Genomic DNA, 16,927 nt, shown 5'->3' on the forward strand with positions numbered 1-16,927 from the left:
GTGAGATACCACACTGTCGGATTGCGGCAGGGGGTTGTAGCCTACCCACTTGCTGTGGGAGGAATCGGTCACATTCTTACTGCATTGCTACAAATGTTACTTATTTTTCAAGAGGATCAAGTGGACCTGCTACGGTTCTATTGCTTTGCTCATTAGTTATCACCTGCTTGGTGGGACATTGAACATTACCTCTCTCAGCTACATTGAGAACGATTTCTTTCCCACAATCGTTTGGGATTACAAGCTTATATCATTGTTAGTTCAATGGTTTCCTTTTGTGCGGTTTCATTCATTCATGTTTTAAATTATCAGTATAAATACATTTTAAGTGTTTTATCCAATAATAAATTGGTATATATTTTCTATGCGCTCTCTTTTGTTTAATTAATTTTAGACAGATTGGTTTGTATATTAGGTGTTCAGAGCACCTCTTGAGAGCAGCTATTGTGCTTTTACAGGTGTATGTGTATTTGCATTGTTTAAATATTATTGCTTAACTACAAGCGCCTGATATATCCCTTTTCAGTAAGGATTTTTCTTACTGTGGAAAGTGCTTCACCCCCGTGAACATCGCAGGGCACAGGGAAAATCGCTCAGTGTGTATCATGTACTGAGCTATTTTCCTGCCAGTGAAGTTCACATCATCTCTGTGCAAAAATGTCCAGTGCGTATGCACCTTAAGTCCCATAGCTGACTGAATTCTCACCGTATGTCTGCCCACATACACTATGTTGCACAAAGTATGTTCACAACTCATCAAAACTGAAGAAAAGTTAATGCAATATATAAAACCTGTATGCACCTGTTCTCAATAAGTAAATATTAAAGGCACCCATGGTTGCGCTACATTGTTTTCGTCAGGCTATAACTATACTCACATTTTTAAGTATTATATTTATCCAGTGAGGAGCATAACATTTTTGCTAAATGTTAACATACGTCTGTCTATAACATAGGCCAAATAGGTACTTTGCTTTTCTCCCAAGCTTTGTCTCATACGTAACAGTACTCATGAAACCATTTTTAGAGAGTACTAGTGATTTTATAGGTGTTCTTGTATTCATTGAAAGGCACTGACAAGTGATGAATTAAATATGGACAATGGGGGAAAAAATAAAAATAACACACATCAGTGGACAAGCTCCATGAAGGCTTCTGTAAAAATCTATATGCACAACACTCTTAAACACCAAAAAAATGTTTAAATGTGACTTCTTATAAGTAGCATCCTCAACTGCAATTTTTCAAGTCTAAACAAGAGCACAGATAATAGTGATTATGGCAATGTACATATTTGTGTCACAAAGGACAGCGACAAACAATGTTAGTGTCAGCCTGTAACCTAAGGAATCCTGCCTATCTCATGTATGTTTCATGTAACAATAAATAGTAAATAATGTGGAAATTCGGGACATGCATGTACTGTATCTCTTGAAACTGGTAGCACTGTGAGCCGGTGTATGGGCCTTCAGTGGCAAACGCAGGATTTGCATGGGGGGGTTTCCAGAACTGGTCGGAGCCAATCACGGGGGTGGGGACTGAGGTGACCCAGTATATGCTGGATCCGTAAAACTAGTGTGTCTGTATATATATATATATATATATATATATATATATATACATACATACATACACACATACATATATCTACACATATATATATATATATATATATATATATATATATATACATATATATATATATATATATATATATATATATACATACATATACACATATACATAGCATATTAAACATACATATATATATATATATGTGTGTACACACATACAGTACACATATATATATATATACACACATGTATATATATATATATATATATATATATATGTGTGTGTGTTTATCTGTATGTATGTATATACATATGCACATGGATATATATATGTACTATAATTAAAATAAAGTAAACTTTTATTGCACTTACAAGTGCCACCAGGAAGACAGCAGGCTGCAGAGGACGCTAGACAGCCATTAATAATACTCATGCAGCTAAAAAAAAAAAAAAAAAATTATTTTTTTTAGTGGAGGGGGGGTTTCTGGGTGCTCGGAAACCCCCCCCTGGGTGCGCCACTGGCCTTCCCTTACATTGACTGACCAATTAAGGTCTCAAGTACTGATCCAAGGCAGTCGGAAGTAGTACTATTGGTGTCTACTCTCCGATCGGGAAACACTATATACATAGACAGATCAGAACACATTTAGAGAAACACACACGTTTTTTTTTAGAGATTTGTAGTTGTTGGATACCAACCTCATTTTATGTGAAGAGTTATGTTTTAATCCTAATACCTACTATCACTTCTGACTGATATAAGACAAAAAATACTAAAAGTGGGCGCTAAAAATTTTTATTAAAATATTTGGAATTAATCAATACAGCATATACTACTACAACGGCTGCCCACACAGGAAGGATCTGGATATCCTCCACAAATAAAAGAATCTAGCAAAAGTTAATGTGTGTGCACAGGTTAAAAATTGGAATTGTATCGGCTGCTGGTTTAGTGATACATTTATTAAAAAACGTATATATATTATATTAGTAATAGCAATTAACAATACACATTATGATGGCAATTAACAATACACATTCATATTATCCATAAGACACAACATTAAGAGCAACATTTCATTCTTAGCACTGGCTGGTTTGGTATGAGGCAAAAAGTACACTAAAATGGCTAATATGGTCCCAATCCATTAACAGATACATAGGGGCATCATAACTGCCAATCAGACAGTTAGATTTAACTCAGCAATAGAAATAAATGCTACATCAGGATTCTTGGGGGAGGGGGGGGGGTTTAATTAGCCCCGATAATTTACGGGTGTAAAAAAAAAAAAGTGTGGCTTTTAAATTAGATACCCTCTTTCTCAATCAGTAAATTAACTGTTAACGGGCATTAACACATGGAATCATTTAGGAAGTGATGGGTTAATTCCAATACAAAAGGCATAGAACCATTAGTGCCTTGTCTTTTATTCTGTACAATTAAAAAGTATATTTCAGCTGCTGTCTCAGGCAGAAAATTGAATACATTCTGGCTTTTACCCAGAGTCCAAACACTTTATTTTAGAAACTGAACATCTTGTCTACATGACTTAAAGATTAGAAAAGGCAGAGCAGCCTGACAAACCAGCAAGTGACAAATCATACCATAGGTTATCAGACACATAAATCAAACACTGGGGACAACGAACACTGACCTTTGCTATTCACAGTGCAAATGTACATTCAGCGACTAAAGTTCGTATTGTTCACCGTTAGTAACCGAAAACTTAAATCTAGTCAATGACTCATTAAAAGCTCTGGACGCCCATAACATTGCCCAGATTTCTCTTCAAATATATATTATATACAACATGACAATAGAAACAAGCAACATCTATGTACAACACATGAAGTTAGTTTCATTTTGCATGCCTCACTGATGCAAGGTATGCGAGGTAATCGTTAACTAGATGATTCTTTATTAGCAAACAAAACGCTGTTCTTCATAGGGGTTATGCTTTACATAAAAAGTCAATAAATATCACTTGCTCCAACAGCTTTTCAGGACGTCATATGCAGCTTGTAGTATTAGGCCTCACACACACAAGCTTTTCTTACATCCATGCTCTGTCCGACACTAATATAATAATTACCACCCCACCCCCAGAAAGGGATGTAGTCAAGATCCCAGAGGTCACAATACCGGCTGTGGAATCCCAACAGCCAAAATACTGACTGTATTAGGGTTAGGCACTAGGGTGGAGGGTTAAGGTTAGGCTGCGAGGCTTGGGGGGAGATTAGGGTTAGGCTGCCGAAGGAAATGGTTAGAGACAAGCTGCGGGAGGGGACGGTTAGATATGTGCTGCGGGAGGGGCGGTTAGGGCTAAGCTGCCAAAGGGGACGTTTAGAGATGTGCTGTGGGAGGAGCGGTTAGGGCTAGGCTGCATGAGGGGCGGTTAGGGCTAGGCTGCTGAAGGGGACGGTTAGAGATATGCTGCAGGTGGAGCGGTTAGGGCTAGGCTGCCGAAGGGGACGGTTAGAGATATGCTGCGGGAGGGGCGGTTAGGGCTAGGCTGCTGAAGGGGACGGTTAGAGATATGCTGCGGGAGGGGCGGTTAGGGCTAGGCTGCTGAAGGGGACGGTTAGAGATGTGCTGCGGGAGGGGCAGTTAGGGCTAGGCTGCTGAAGGGGACAGTTAGACATATGCTGCAGTAGGGGCAGTTAGGGCTAGGCTGCTGAAGGGGACGGTTAGAGATGTGCTGCGGGAGGGGCAGTTAGGGCTAGGCTGCTGAAGGGGACGGTTAGAGATGTGCTGCGGGAGGGGCAGTTAGGGCTAGGCTGCTGAAGGGGACGGTTAGAGATATGCTGCAGGAGGAGCGGTTAGGGCTAGGTTGCCGAAGGGGATGGTTAGAGATATGCTGCGGGAGGGGCAGTTAGGGCTAGGCTGCTGAAGGGTACGGTTAGAGATGTGCTGCGGGAGGGGCAGTTAGGGCTAGGCTGCTGAAGGGGACGGTTAGAGATATGCTGCAGGAGGAGCGGTTAGGGCTAGGTTGCCGAAGGGGACGGTTAGAGATATGCTGCGGGAGGGGCAGTTAGGGCTAGGCTGCTGAAGGGGACGGTTAGAGATATGCTGCGGGAGGGGCTGTTAGGGCTAGGCTGCTGAAGGGGACGGTTAGAGATATGCTGCGGGAGGGGCTGTTAGGGCTAGGCTGCTGAAGGGGACGGTTAGAGATATGCTGCAGGAGGGGCGGTTAGGGCTAGGCTGTGGGAGGGATGGGTTGAGGGTATGGTTAGAATACTCACCAAAATTTACTGGGTTTTTGACTGTCAGGATGCCGCTGCCGGTAATGTGACTGTTGGGATATTGTACCAAACCCCCCAGAAAAAGTTTGCAGCTTCGCGACCTGCTAACGTTGGAGAATGCTAGGACTAAGGGGTCTATGTATTAACAATCTGTTTCACTGCAGATACTTTCATTTTTAATTAAAATATTGTTGCCATGTACTGTGCAACTCACAAGGACAGCAGCAACGATAACCACTGTTCCAGCAAGTTACTTCCCAGCATTTTGGAGGAGTTTTTCAAACTTTTTGTGAATTATTCCCCAGGGAATCTGACACCGCACATGCAGACAGTGTCAGTTTCCGGAATCAGAGCCAGACAAAGGCTGCTGGAGGGGGATAGGAAGATCTCTCTCCCACTACTATGCCTCCATAGGCTTAAAGCGGTTTACACCATCTGAAGGGTGGCCAAACGCTTGCTTTTCGTAGTTTGGCACACAAGGGTCAGATCACAGTCCCCACTGATAATAATGCAGTGCTCATTAGGTTTCTGCAGGAGATTTCTGCAAAATCTCCTACTTTAGGCTATTAGTACATTGCAACAATTCATAAAATTGTGCAGAAATTGCAGATTCTATATAATTGTATGTAAAAAAAAAAAGCATGATAAATTGGCCACTTATGTAGTCATCATTCAGGGTTATTTAACCACTTGCACGAAACGGTTGGATCGTTTGCAACCACACCAGCAAGTTATCTGATCAGGCCGCAAATGATGCGACCAGTCAGATACAGTGTGGGCGGCTGCAGGTGTCACGATCCGGGTATCTGGACGCCATTTCTTACCCATCAGATGCCTCCTAAGGCTGGCTCAGCGCTCCAGGACCGGATTCCATCTGTTATCCTGATGTGTACATTCCTGTATCCTCTCCTGTCACTCTGGGACGCTGTCACAGTAAACGCCATATTACACCTGGCATGGCGTCTCCCGCGGCCTCCGCCGCCGTCCCTGAACTTCTGCATGCAGAGTGTCTGAGTGGCGATTACGTCAGCCGCGGCCTCCGCTGTGTCCGCGTGGTTGGATGTGCATCTGTCAGCCTGGCGCCTCCTGTCTCCGGTGGCCGGCGCCGCCATTACTGTTTTCATTACCACATGGATTACAAACCAAACTTCCCTCCAAGTGTCTGCATGGGCGCAGCCATCTTGGATTCTGTCAGCTGATCATTTCCACCAATCTGTTCTCAGTATTGATAATCTGCATAATTGCCTAGCCAATCCCTTCCTTGCTGCAGGTATAAATACACTGTGCCTGAGCAAGGAAGGCGTCAGTGCTTTGGTTGTCAAACCTAGTTCCTGTTTGTCTCTCTCCTGTGATTGTCTTCCAGGTTCCAGCTCCTGTCTCAAGACTTCCACCATAGAGACCCGCACCAGCATTCCACCTGCGGTGTAGCCTGACTCTCCAATCCATTGTGGATTCATCTGTTTCCAGCTACAACATTACCTGCTTCCAGCTCAGCTTCCAGCAGAGTACAGCTTCCCTTAAAGGGCCGGTGTCCTTTCTACACTTTACCACTCTCCACCGGTATTATTATTTCTCCGCTCTCAAGTTCTACATTTCAGTTCATATTTCATCGCTCCCAAGTTCATTTATTATTTAACTGGTTCCAGCCAGTATCCACTCCGTGCTAACAACAGTCTGGTTCCAGCCAGTATCCACAGCAGCTGTTTTATCTTCAGCAACCCAGCTTTTCCTGGAACACCAGCTGGCACAATCCTGGGTTATCTCCATTGCTACAGTCGGGCCTGGTAAGGACTTTCCATCTAGAAGATCATAAGAACTATCTCACACTACCAGTGCCCTGTGGCTCCTGCCATCCTGTAGTACCCAGGAACTGTATTTATTCTTTGCTGACTTTTACGTTTTCTTTTACTGCTGCTGTGTTGCGGAGTTGTCAAAATAAACATCATTGACTTTTATCCAAGTTGTCGTGGTCACGCCTTCGGGCAGTTATTATTCATGTTACTTACATGTCCAGGGGTCTGATACAACCTCCCAGGTTCCGGTACATCTCAGCCCCTACAACTGAGGCTGCCTCCCGTCAGCTCAGGCCCTCAGTTGTGACAGTAAGCACTGACCTAATGAATCCAGCCGGAGACCAGGATCAAGCGGCCAGGCCGATGCAAGAACTGGCAGCCCGACTAGAACATCAGGAGGCTGCACAGGGCCACATCATCCGCTGTCTCCAGGATCTCTCTACTCGGCTGGATGGGATTCAGACAACTCTCCGTGGATCAGGCGCGTCTGGTGCGTCAACCACAGTGACTCCAGCTATAACCCCACCCACCTTACCCATTTCTGCTCCACGTCTTCATCTTCCAACGCCAGCAAAATATGACGGATCTCCAAGATTCTGCAGGGGATTTCTCAACCAGTGTGAGATTCAGTTTGAGCTACAACCTGGCAATTTTCCCAGTGACCGTACAAAAATTGCCTACATTATTTCTCTTCTCAGTGGCTCAGCCCTTGATTGGGCATCACCGTTATGGGAGAGGTCCGACACCCTGCTATCTTCCTACAATGCCTTCGTGTCAACATTCAGGCGCATCTTCGACGAGCCAGGCCGGGTAACCTCAGCTTCATCCGAGATTCTCCGTTTACGCCAGGGGTCACGTACTGTAGGACAATATCTGATACAGTTCCAGATCCTGGCATCCGAACTGGCATGGAACGACGAGGCCCTGTATGCTGCATTCTGGCATGGCTTATCTGAGCGTATTAAAGATGAGTTAGCTACCAGAGACTTACCTTCTAAGTTAGATGAGCTAATCTCACTCTGCACGAAAGTTGATTTACGTTTCAGAGAGAGAGCAACTGAGCGTGGAAGATCATCTGCTCCAAAATCTTCTGCTCCTCCTCCTCGTCAACTGTCACCATCTAAAGATGAGCCCATGCAACTTGGCCGTTCCCGTTTAACTCCTGCTGAGCGCCGAAGACGTCTCTCCGAGTTTCTCTGTCTCTATTGTGCAGCTCCGTCTCACACCATTAATGCCTGTCCCAAACGTCCGGGAAACTCCAAATCCTAGCTCGCCAAGGAGAGGGCCGGCTAGGAGTAATGATCTCCTCTCCATCTCCTCAAGATTGTAATCTCCCAGTCTCGCTTCAAGTTGCTCAACGTTATCGGAACGTCATTGCCCTCCTTGATTCCGGAGCAGCTGGGAACTTTATTACCGAAGCCTATGTTAAACGGTGGTCCCTACCCACCGAGAGACTTCCTTCGTCCATTTCTTTAACTGCCGTGGATGGCAGCAAAATTTTTGATGCAGTTATTTCTTTAAGGACTCTACCAGTTCGTCTGAGAGTGGGAGTTCTTCATTCCGAACTTATTTCTTTTTTAGTGATTCCAAGAGCCACACATCCTGTGGTCCTGGGCCTTCCATGGCTCCGTCTTCACAATCCTACAATTGATTGGACGACTACGCAAATCCTGGCATGGGGTTCCTCCTGTGCTGAGACATGTTTGTTTAAAGTATTGCCTGTCTGTTCTTCCTCCCCCAGGTCGTCTGATGTTCCACCTCCTCCATATCAAGATTTCACGGATGTGTTCAGTAAAGCTTCTGCTGATATCCTTCCTCCTCATAGAGAATGGGACTGTCCGATTGATCTCGTTCCAGGGAAGGTTCCACCTCGAGGCCGAACTTATCCGTTGTCTCTGCCTGAGACGCATTCTATGGAGGAATATATTAAAGAGAACCTAGCAAAGGGGTTCATTCGACCTTCTTCTTCTCCAGCCGGCGCAGGCTTCTTTTTTGTAAAAAAGAAAGATGGTGGTCTGCGGCCGTGCATCGACTACAGAGGTTTGAACGACATTACCATCAAGAACCGTTATCCTTTACCCCTGATTACTGAGCTCTTTGACAGAGTTAGCGGAGCTACCATCTTTACAAAGCTGGACTTGCGAGGTGCATACAATCTCATCCGGATCCGTGAGGGTGACGAGTGGAAGACCGCCTTTAACACCCGTGACGGACATTATGAGTACCTCGTCATGCCCTTCGGATTGAGCAATGCTCCAGCTGTCTTCCAGCATTTTGTCAATGAGATCTTCAGAGACATTCTATACCGTCATGTCGTGGTCTATCTAGACGATATCCTCATTTTTGCCAACGATTTAGAGGAACATCGTTTTTGGGTTAAAGAGGTTCTGTCCCGTCTCCGTGTCAATCATCTCTATTGCAAATTAGAAAAATGCGTCTTTGAAGTCAAGTCCATTCCGTTTCTAGGGTACATTGTGCCCGGTTCCGGACTAGAGATGGATCCTGAGAAACTACAAGCAATCCAAAATTGGCCGGTACCCTTAACCCTCAAAGGGGTCCAGAGGTTCTTAGGGTTCGCCAACTATTACCGAAAGTTTATACGAGACTTTTCCACCATTGTGGCGCCTATTACTGCTTTCACTAAGAAGGGTGCTAACCCGTCCAAGTGGTCTGAAGAAGCCATGCAAGCATTTCATCTTTTAAAACAAAGGTTCATCTCTGCGCCTGTTCTGAAACAGCCTGACATCGACTCTCCTTTCATCTTAGAGGTGGATGCCTCCTCCGTTGGAGTAGGAGCGGTGTTATCTCAGAGGGCTAAAGATGGCCATTTACACCCTTGCAGTTTCTTCTCCCGGAAGTTCTCCCCAGCTGAGCGCAACTATGCCATTGGCGACCAGGAGTTGCTAGCCATCAAGCTCGCTCTAGAAGAGTGGAGGTATCTGTTGGAGGGAGCTTCTCATTCAATCACCATACTTACAGACCACAAGAACCTTTTATACCTGAAGGGCGCACAATGTCTCAACCCTCGTCAGGCCAGATGGGCACTTTTCTTTTCCAGGTTCGACTTTAAACTCCAGTTCTGTCCGGGCTCTCAGAATCGCAAGGCCGATGCCCTTTCCCGCTCATGGGAGCAAGAAAATGAGTCAGAGTCTTCAGACAAGCATCCTATTATAAATCCGTTGGCATTCTCCACGGTAGGGATGGACTCTACGCCCCCATCAGGGAAAAGTTTTGTGAAGCCGATGCTAAGGAAGAAGCTCATGCATTGGGCCCATGCTTCCCGTTTTGCCGGACATACAGGTATCCAAAAAACCCTGGAGTTTATCTCTAGGTCCTATTGGTGGCCAACTCTGAAAAAGGACGTCTTGGAGTTTATTGCATCTTGCCCAAAGTGTGCCCAACATAAAGTATCCCGCCAGTCGCCTGCGGGGCAACTGGTTCCACTATCCGTTCCCCGTCGACCATGGACCCACTTGTCGATGGATTTCATTACAGACTTACCCATGTGCAACAAGTTCAATACCATCTGGGTGGTAGTTGACCGGTTCACCAAGATGGCACACTTCATTCCTCTCACCGGTCTTCCGTCAGCTTCCAAGTTGGCTCAAGTATTCATACAAGAGATCTTCCGACTCCACGGTCTTCCTGAAGAAATTATCTCAGATCGAGTTCAATTCACAGCCAAATTCTGGCGAAGTTTATGTCAAGTCCTCCAAGTCAAGCTAAAGTTTTCCACGGCTTACCATCCTCAGACCAATGGTCAAACCGAGAGGGTGAATCAGGACTTGGAGGCCTTCCTCCGCATCTATGTGTCCTCCTCTCAAGATGACTGGGTTCAATTACTTCCCTGGGCCGAGTTCTGTCATAACAACCAGTATCATTCTTCATCTGCTTCAACACCATTCTTCACTTACTTTGGATTCCACCCTAAAGTCCCTGAGTTCCAACCGCTTCCAGCAACTTCTGTTCCCGCAGTGGATATCACCTTGCATCAGTTTGCCAATATCTGGAAGAGCGTACGATCAGCTCTGCTCAAGGCATCGTTCAGGTACAAGAAGTTTGCGGATAAGAAGCGTCGAGCAGTTCCTGCTCTCAAGGTGGGTGATCGGGTATGGTTATCCACGAAGAATTTGAGGTTAAGAGTTCCCAGTATGAAGTTTGCACCTCGCTATATCGGTCCTTTCAAGATTGAACAAGTCATCAATCCTGTTGCTTACAGACTCCAGTTGCCTCCCTTCTTAAAAATACCCAGGACATTCCATGTTTCCCTGTTGAAACCGCTGATCTTGAATCGGTTTCATTCCTCACTTCCTCCAACTCCGAAAGTCCAAACTCAACGAGGCGTTGAGTATGAAGTGGCCAAGATCCTGGACTCACGTCACCGTTACGGTCAACTACAATATCTTATTGACTGGAAAGGTTATGGTCCTGAGGAACGTTCATGGACCAATGCTTCTGATGTCCATGCTCCTGCCTTGGTCCGGAGATTCCATTCCAAGTTTCCTTAAAAGCCAAAGAAGTGTCCTGGGGCCACTCCTAAAGGGGGGGGTGCTGTCACGATCCGGGTATCTGGACGCCATTTCTTACCCATCAGATGCCTCCTAAGGCTGGCTCAGCGCTCCAGGACCGGATTCCATCTGTTATCCTGATGTGTACATTCCTGTATCCTCTCCTGTCACTCTGGGACGCTGTCACAGTAAACGCCATATTACACCTGGCATGGCGTCTCCCGCGGCCTCCGCCGCCGTCCCTGATCTTCTGCATGCAGAGTGTCTGAGTGGCGATTACGTCAGCCGCGGCCTCCGCTGTGTCCGCGTGGTTGGATGTGCATCTGTCAGCCTGGCGCCTCCTGTCTCCGGTGGCCGGCGCCGCCATTACTGTTTTCATTACCACATGGATTACAAACCAAACTTCCCTCCAAGTGTCTGCATGGGCGCAGCCATCTTGGATTCTGTCAGCTGATCATTTCCACCAATCTGTTCTCAGTATTGATAATCTGCATAATTGCCTAGCCAATCCCTTCCTTGCTGCAGGTATAAATACACTGTGCCTGAGCAAGGAAGGCGTCAGTGCTTTGGTTGTCAAACCTAGTTCCTGTTTGTCTCTCTCCTGTGATTGTCTTCCAGGTTCCAGCTCCTGTCTCAAGACTTCCACCATAGAGACCCGCACCAGCATTCCACCTGCGGTGTAGCCTGACTCTCCAATCCATTGTGGATTCATCTGTTTCCAGCTACAACATTACCTGCTTCCAGCTCAGCTTCCAGCAGAGTACAGCTTCCCTTAAAGGGCCGGTGTCCTTTCTACACTTTACCACTCTCCACCGGTATTATTATTTCTCCGCTCTCAAGTTCTACATTTCAGTTCATATTTCATCGCTCCCAAGTTCATTTATTATTTAACTGGTTCCAGCCAGTATCCACTCCGTGCTAACAACAGTCTGGTTCCAGCCAGTATCCACAGCAGCTGTTTTATCTTCAGCAACCCAGCTTTTCCTGGAACACCAGCTGGCACAATCCTGGGTTATCTCCATTGCTACAGTCGGGCCTGGTAAGGACTTTCCATCTAGAAGATCATAAGAACTATCTCACACTACCAGTGCCCTGTGGCTCCTGCCATCCTGTAGTACCCAGGAACTGTATTTATTCTTTGCTGACTTTTACGTTTTCTTTTACTGCTGCTGTGTTGCGGAGTTGTCATAATAAACATCATTGACTTTTATCCAAGTTGTCGTGGTCACGCCTTCGGGCAGTTATTATTCATGTTACTTACATGTCCAGGGGTCTGATACAACCTCCCAGGTTCCGGTACATCTCAGCCCCTACAACTGAGGCTGCCTCCCGTCAGCTCAGGCCCTCAGTTGTGACAGCAGGAAGAGAATCTTCCTGCAGCTGCTACTCTCAGAGGTACCGCCCGGCATCTCTGTACCCTCCTAGAATGTCTGTCGTGCGGCCAATTACTGCTGATCCATCAGCACAGCAGGACCCCCCACCCAGCAGCTGTAGACATTAGCAGCTGCTGGGGGAATGTAAAGTAACACCCCCATTGTGTACCTGGTGGCTGCTCAGATAAGTAGCGATGTTCGATGGTGGTGACTGATGTTTCGTGGTGATGTTTTTACAAATATTTTTTTTTAAATGGTTGTTGTTTTTAAATAAAATCGTTTGGATAAGTTTAAATATATATTCTTCACCTAAATCACTTATTTAAAAAATTACAATTTCTGAGCAGTTTTTAAAAAAAGAAAAACAAATTGTCACTTAACTGGTTAAATAGGCAAAATCCTGCCAGGATTACGGATTATCAATCAGATCTGACACCAGGAGACCCAAAGACCCCTAGTTCTCAGTTCTGGGTAAAAAATGACCAACTTCAGACACTGGGAAGAGAATGTCTAAGAACAGCTTACTGTTGGCTCAAGGCTTGGTTGCGAGATACTCACACAGCTCATCCCTGCATAGTTTGTCCTACATGGCACACATACAGTATAATTAGCAAGTACACAAATCTCTAGAGCACAGGTTCAAAAGCATATATTTGCTGAAGGTTGATTTTCATGGTTTTAAATGACTTAAAATCAATTTCAATTGATATATTGTTTTAGGAGCTATAACACACATATATTAACAAATTATTTTGGATATTCACTTTTAAATGTTACTACATGTGTGTTTTAGCCCCGAAACACGACATTGCTTTAGATCATTTTCATCGATATTAGATGGATGAAAATCGGCCTCTAGTAAATATACCCCCAGGTCACTGAATCACCAGTAAAATAATGATCTTCACTTGTGGATCTTTTGAAATGTGTCAGTGAGTAATAAACACACCTGTGCAGGGTGACCTGGAAAACGTGAGCTGTTTTTTAGGATCCTGAGGCCAGAGGGGATACGGTCATTAGGTCGAACACTATTCGTCGACATGCATTAGGTTGACATGGGAAAAGGTCGACATGCGTTTAAAAAAAATTCATTTGTTTGAAGTTTTTCATACTTTACAATCCACGTGGACTACGATTGGGAATAGTAACCTGTGCTGAGCGCAGCGAGGCTCCGTGCCCGAAGCACGGCGAGGGGACTCAGTGCACTAATTGGGGTTCCCCGTCACTTTACGAAGAAAATTACACCAAAAAAAGTACAAAAAATGTCGACCTTGTTCATGTCGACCCAATGACCATGTCGATCTAATGCATGTCGACAAATAGTGGTCGACCTAATGACTGTCGACCTAAGTGTGGTCGACCTAATTACCAGGTCGACCAATAGTGGTCGACCTAATGACTGTCAACCTAAGTGTGGTCGACCTAATGACCATGTCGACCAATAGTGGTCGACCTAATGACCGTCAACCTAAGTGTGGTCGACCTAATGACCCATACCAGGCCAGAGTTTGGGAGCCACTTCTCTAGTGCAGTGGTATTACATTTCACCACCAGTGTGATGGCTAAAATATTGTTCCGCTCTGCCGTGTGCCAATTCTAGAAGTTTCTTTGCATTTACCATTTCCACTCGTGGGTGGCTGCGCCCAGAACTGCCAACTACAGTAACCTAACGCTGCAGAGTCTCCGAGCAAATCTCTGCAATGATGTTGCTGGTCACGAGGTGGCGGAGAAATGGTCAAAAGCGTGGGCACCTCACAGCCAGTGTGACTATTATAAAACAGACAGCGCATGTGGCATACATACTATAGAGAAACAATGTCCAGGAGCATTGTGCTGAGGAACAAACGCAGGACATCATGCAAGTTACTGCCTAGAGCAGGAGGTCATTGTGTGCTACCAGCCCCAATCAAGGATGTGGTTATAATGTCATGCTTAGTACTTTAAGTGATACTTTCCCATATGTATTTGATTTGTTTCAAGCCTTAACAATATCAACATATTATGGAACTGCTTACAGCAAACAGAAAAAAAAAAAAAAGTAATTTTATTGCCTGCTAGTTTTAAACAGATAAAGCTTTAACTACCTGGTAACTTTTATAGCTAGGTAACTTTCCTGTATACAACACATGAGGAGAAGAATAAAAATGCATTCACAATATAGGGGAAGATGAATTTGGTTAATTATGAAAAGTGAGGACATTTCCAGGGGGAAACAATCCTTGGAGATTAGGGACAATTAGTAACTGTGACCTATCCCATAAGAAAGAGCAGTGTAATAATCATTGTGCATTATGCAACATATAAGTAATCACATGACAGAATTGCAGGAGACCAATAACTGCTGCAGGAAAGGTCTAATGTCAGTCAGTGTATACAGCTGATCTATAGCATACACAAAGGATACGAGGTGCCGCTGGAGGACAGAGAGGCGGCCACTTCCTGCAGGGACGATGCTGGGGCTCCAGGCCTGCATGTTGCTAGTAGTGAGATCCCGGCTTCCCCCTCTAACACCCGCTCACTTGGAGCTCACAGAGGCAGAAGGGGCCAACTCCGGCTGCAGCCTCCCGTACTGGACACCGCAGAGTCACTGCTGCTGTCAATCACTGAGTGCACCGCCCCGACTACAGTCACTGGAGAGAGCCGGCCAGGCGGTGACATGACGGCGTCAGGCGGGCACTCAGGCAGGGTTATAGAGCAGGAAACGCCCATCGTGCTATCGTCAGAGATTATTCATATATATATATATATATATATATATATATATATATATATATATATATATATATATATATATATATGTGTACACATATGACGTACACATAAACACGCTGTGTATGTGCTAGTGTATATAAAATAATTATTTTCAACAATATAGGCTCACAGAATAAGAATTGCTGTACTGAGGAATACATACAAATATGTACACGAAGACATAAGTGGAACACACACCATACCCTCCAACATGACCCGCCCCACTAGGTACAAAAAATGCTCTGTTTCTGGACTTCCCTCTTAATTTATTATTGCCATCACCTGTGAAGAAACAGCTTTTTTTTTAATCATTTAACTAGTTCAACACAGGTGATGGATAATAAGAATTTACTCACCGGTAATTCTATTTCTCGTAGTCCGTAGTGGATGCTGGGTACTCCGTAAGGACCATGGGGAATAGACGGGCTCCGCAGGAGACTGGGCACTCTTAAAAGAAAGATTAGGTACTACATCTGGTGTGCACTGGCTCCTCCCTCTATGCCCCTCCTCCAGACCTCAGTTAGGGAAACTGCCCGGAAGAGCTGACATTACTAGGAAAGGATTTGGAATCCAGGGTAAGACTCATACCAGCCACACCAATCACACTGTACAACTTGTGATAACTATACCCAGTTAACAGTATGAACAACAACTGAGCCTCATTTAACAGATGGCTCATAACAAAACCCTATAGTTAAGCAATAACTATATACATGTATTGCAGAAAGTCCGCACTTGGGACGGGCTCCCAGCATCCACTACGGACTACGAGAAATAGAATTACCGGTGAGTAAATTCTTATTTTCTCTGACGTCCTAGTGGATGCTGGGTACTCCGTAAGGACCATGGGGATTATACCAAAGCACCCAAACGGGCGGGAGAGTGCGGATGACTCTGCAGCACCGAATGAGCAAACTCAAGGTCCTCCTCAGCCAGGGTATCAAACTTGTAGAATTTTGCAAAAGTGTTTGATCCCGACCAAGTAGCAGCTCGGCAAAGTTGTAAAGCCGAAACCCCTCGGGCAGCCGCCCAAGAAGAGCCCACCTTCCTCGTGGAATGGGCTTTTACAGATTTAGGATGCGGCAGTCCAGCCGCAGAATGTGCAAGTTAAATCGTGCTACAGATCCAGCGAGCAATAGTCTGTTTTGAAGCAGGAGCACCCAGCTTGTTGGGTGCATGCAGGATAAACAGCGAGTCAGTTTTCCTGACTCTAGCCGTCCTGGAAACATAGATTTTCAGGGCCCGGACTACGTCCAGCAACTTGGAATCCTCCAAGTCCCGAGTAGCCGCAGGCACCACAATAGGTTGGTTCAAATGAAACGCTGATACCACCTTAGGGAGAAATTGGGGACGAGTCCTCAATTCTGCCCTGTCCATATGGAAAATCAGATATGGGCTTTTACAGGACAAAGCCGCCAATTCTGACACACGCCTAGCTGAGGCCAAGGCCAACAGCATGACTACCTTCCACGTGAGATACTTCAACTCCACGGTCTGAAGTGGCTCAAACCAATGTGATTTTAGGAAATCCAACACAACGTTGAGATCCCAAGGTCCCACTGGAGGCACAAAAGGGGGCTGAATACGCAGCACTCCCTTAACAAACATCTGAACTTCAGGCAGTGACGCCAGTTCTTTTTGAAAGAAAATAGACAGGGCCGAAATCTGGACTTTAATGGATCCCA

At 45.2% G+C, this 16,927-nt stretch overlaps 1 protein-coding gene across 1 annotated transcript in view; it reads right to left on the reverse strand.

The window, feature by feature from the left end:
- Positions 1-15,153, reverse strand: part of PHYH (phytanoyl-CoA 2-hydroxylase) — a 62,718-nt gene extending 47,565 nt beyond the window's left edge. Inside the window, exon 1 of the mRNA XM_063926892.1 lies at positions 14,896-15,153. Coding sequence (XP_063782962.1) covers positions 14,896-14,964 — 69 coding nt within the window. The 5' untranslated portion in view covers positions 14,965-15,153. The remainder of the gene's footprint in view (positions 1-14,895) is intronic.
- Positions 15,154-16,927: the final 1,774 nt, after the last annotated feature.

The sequence above is a fragment of the Pseudophryne corroboree genome, chromosome 6, assembly GCF_028390025.1.
Source record: "Pseudophryne corroboree isolate aPseCor3 chromosome 6, aPseCor3.hap2, whole genome shotgun sequence".
Classification (NCBI taxonomy): domain Eukaryota; kingdom Metazoa; phylum Chordata; class Amphibia; order Anura; family Myobatrachidae; genus Pseudophryne; species Pseudophryne corroboree.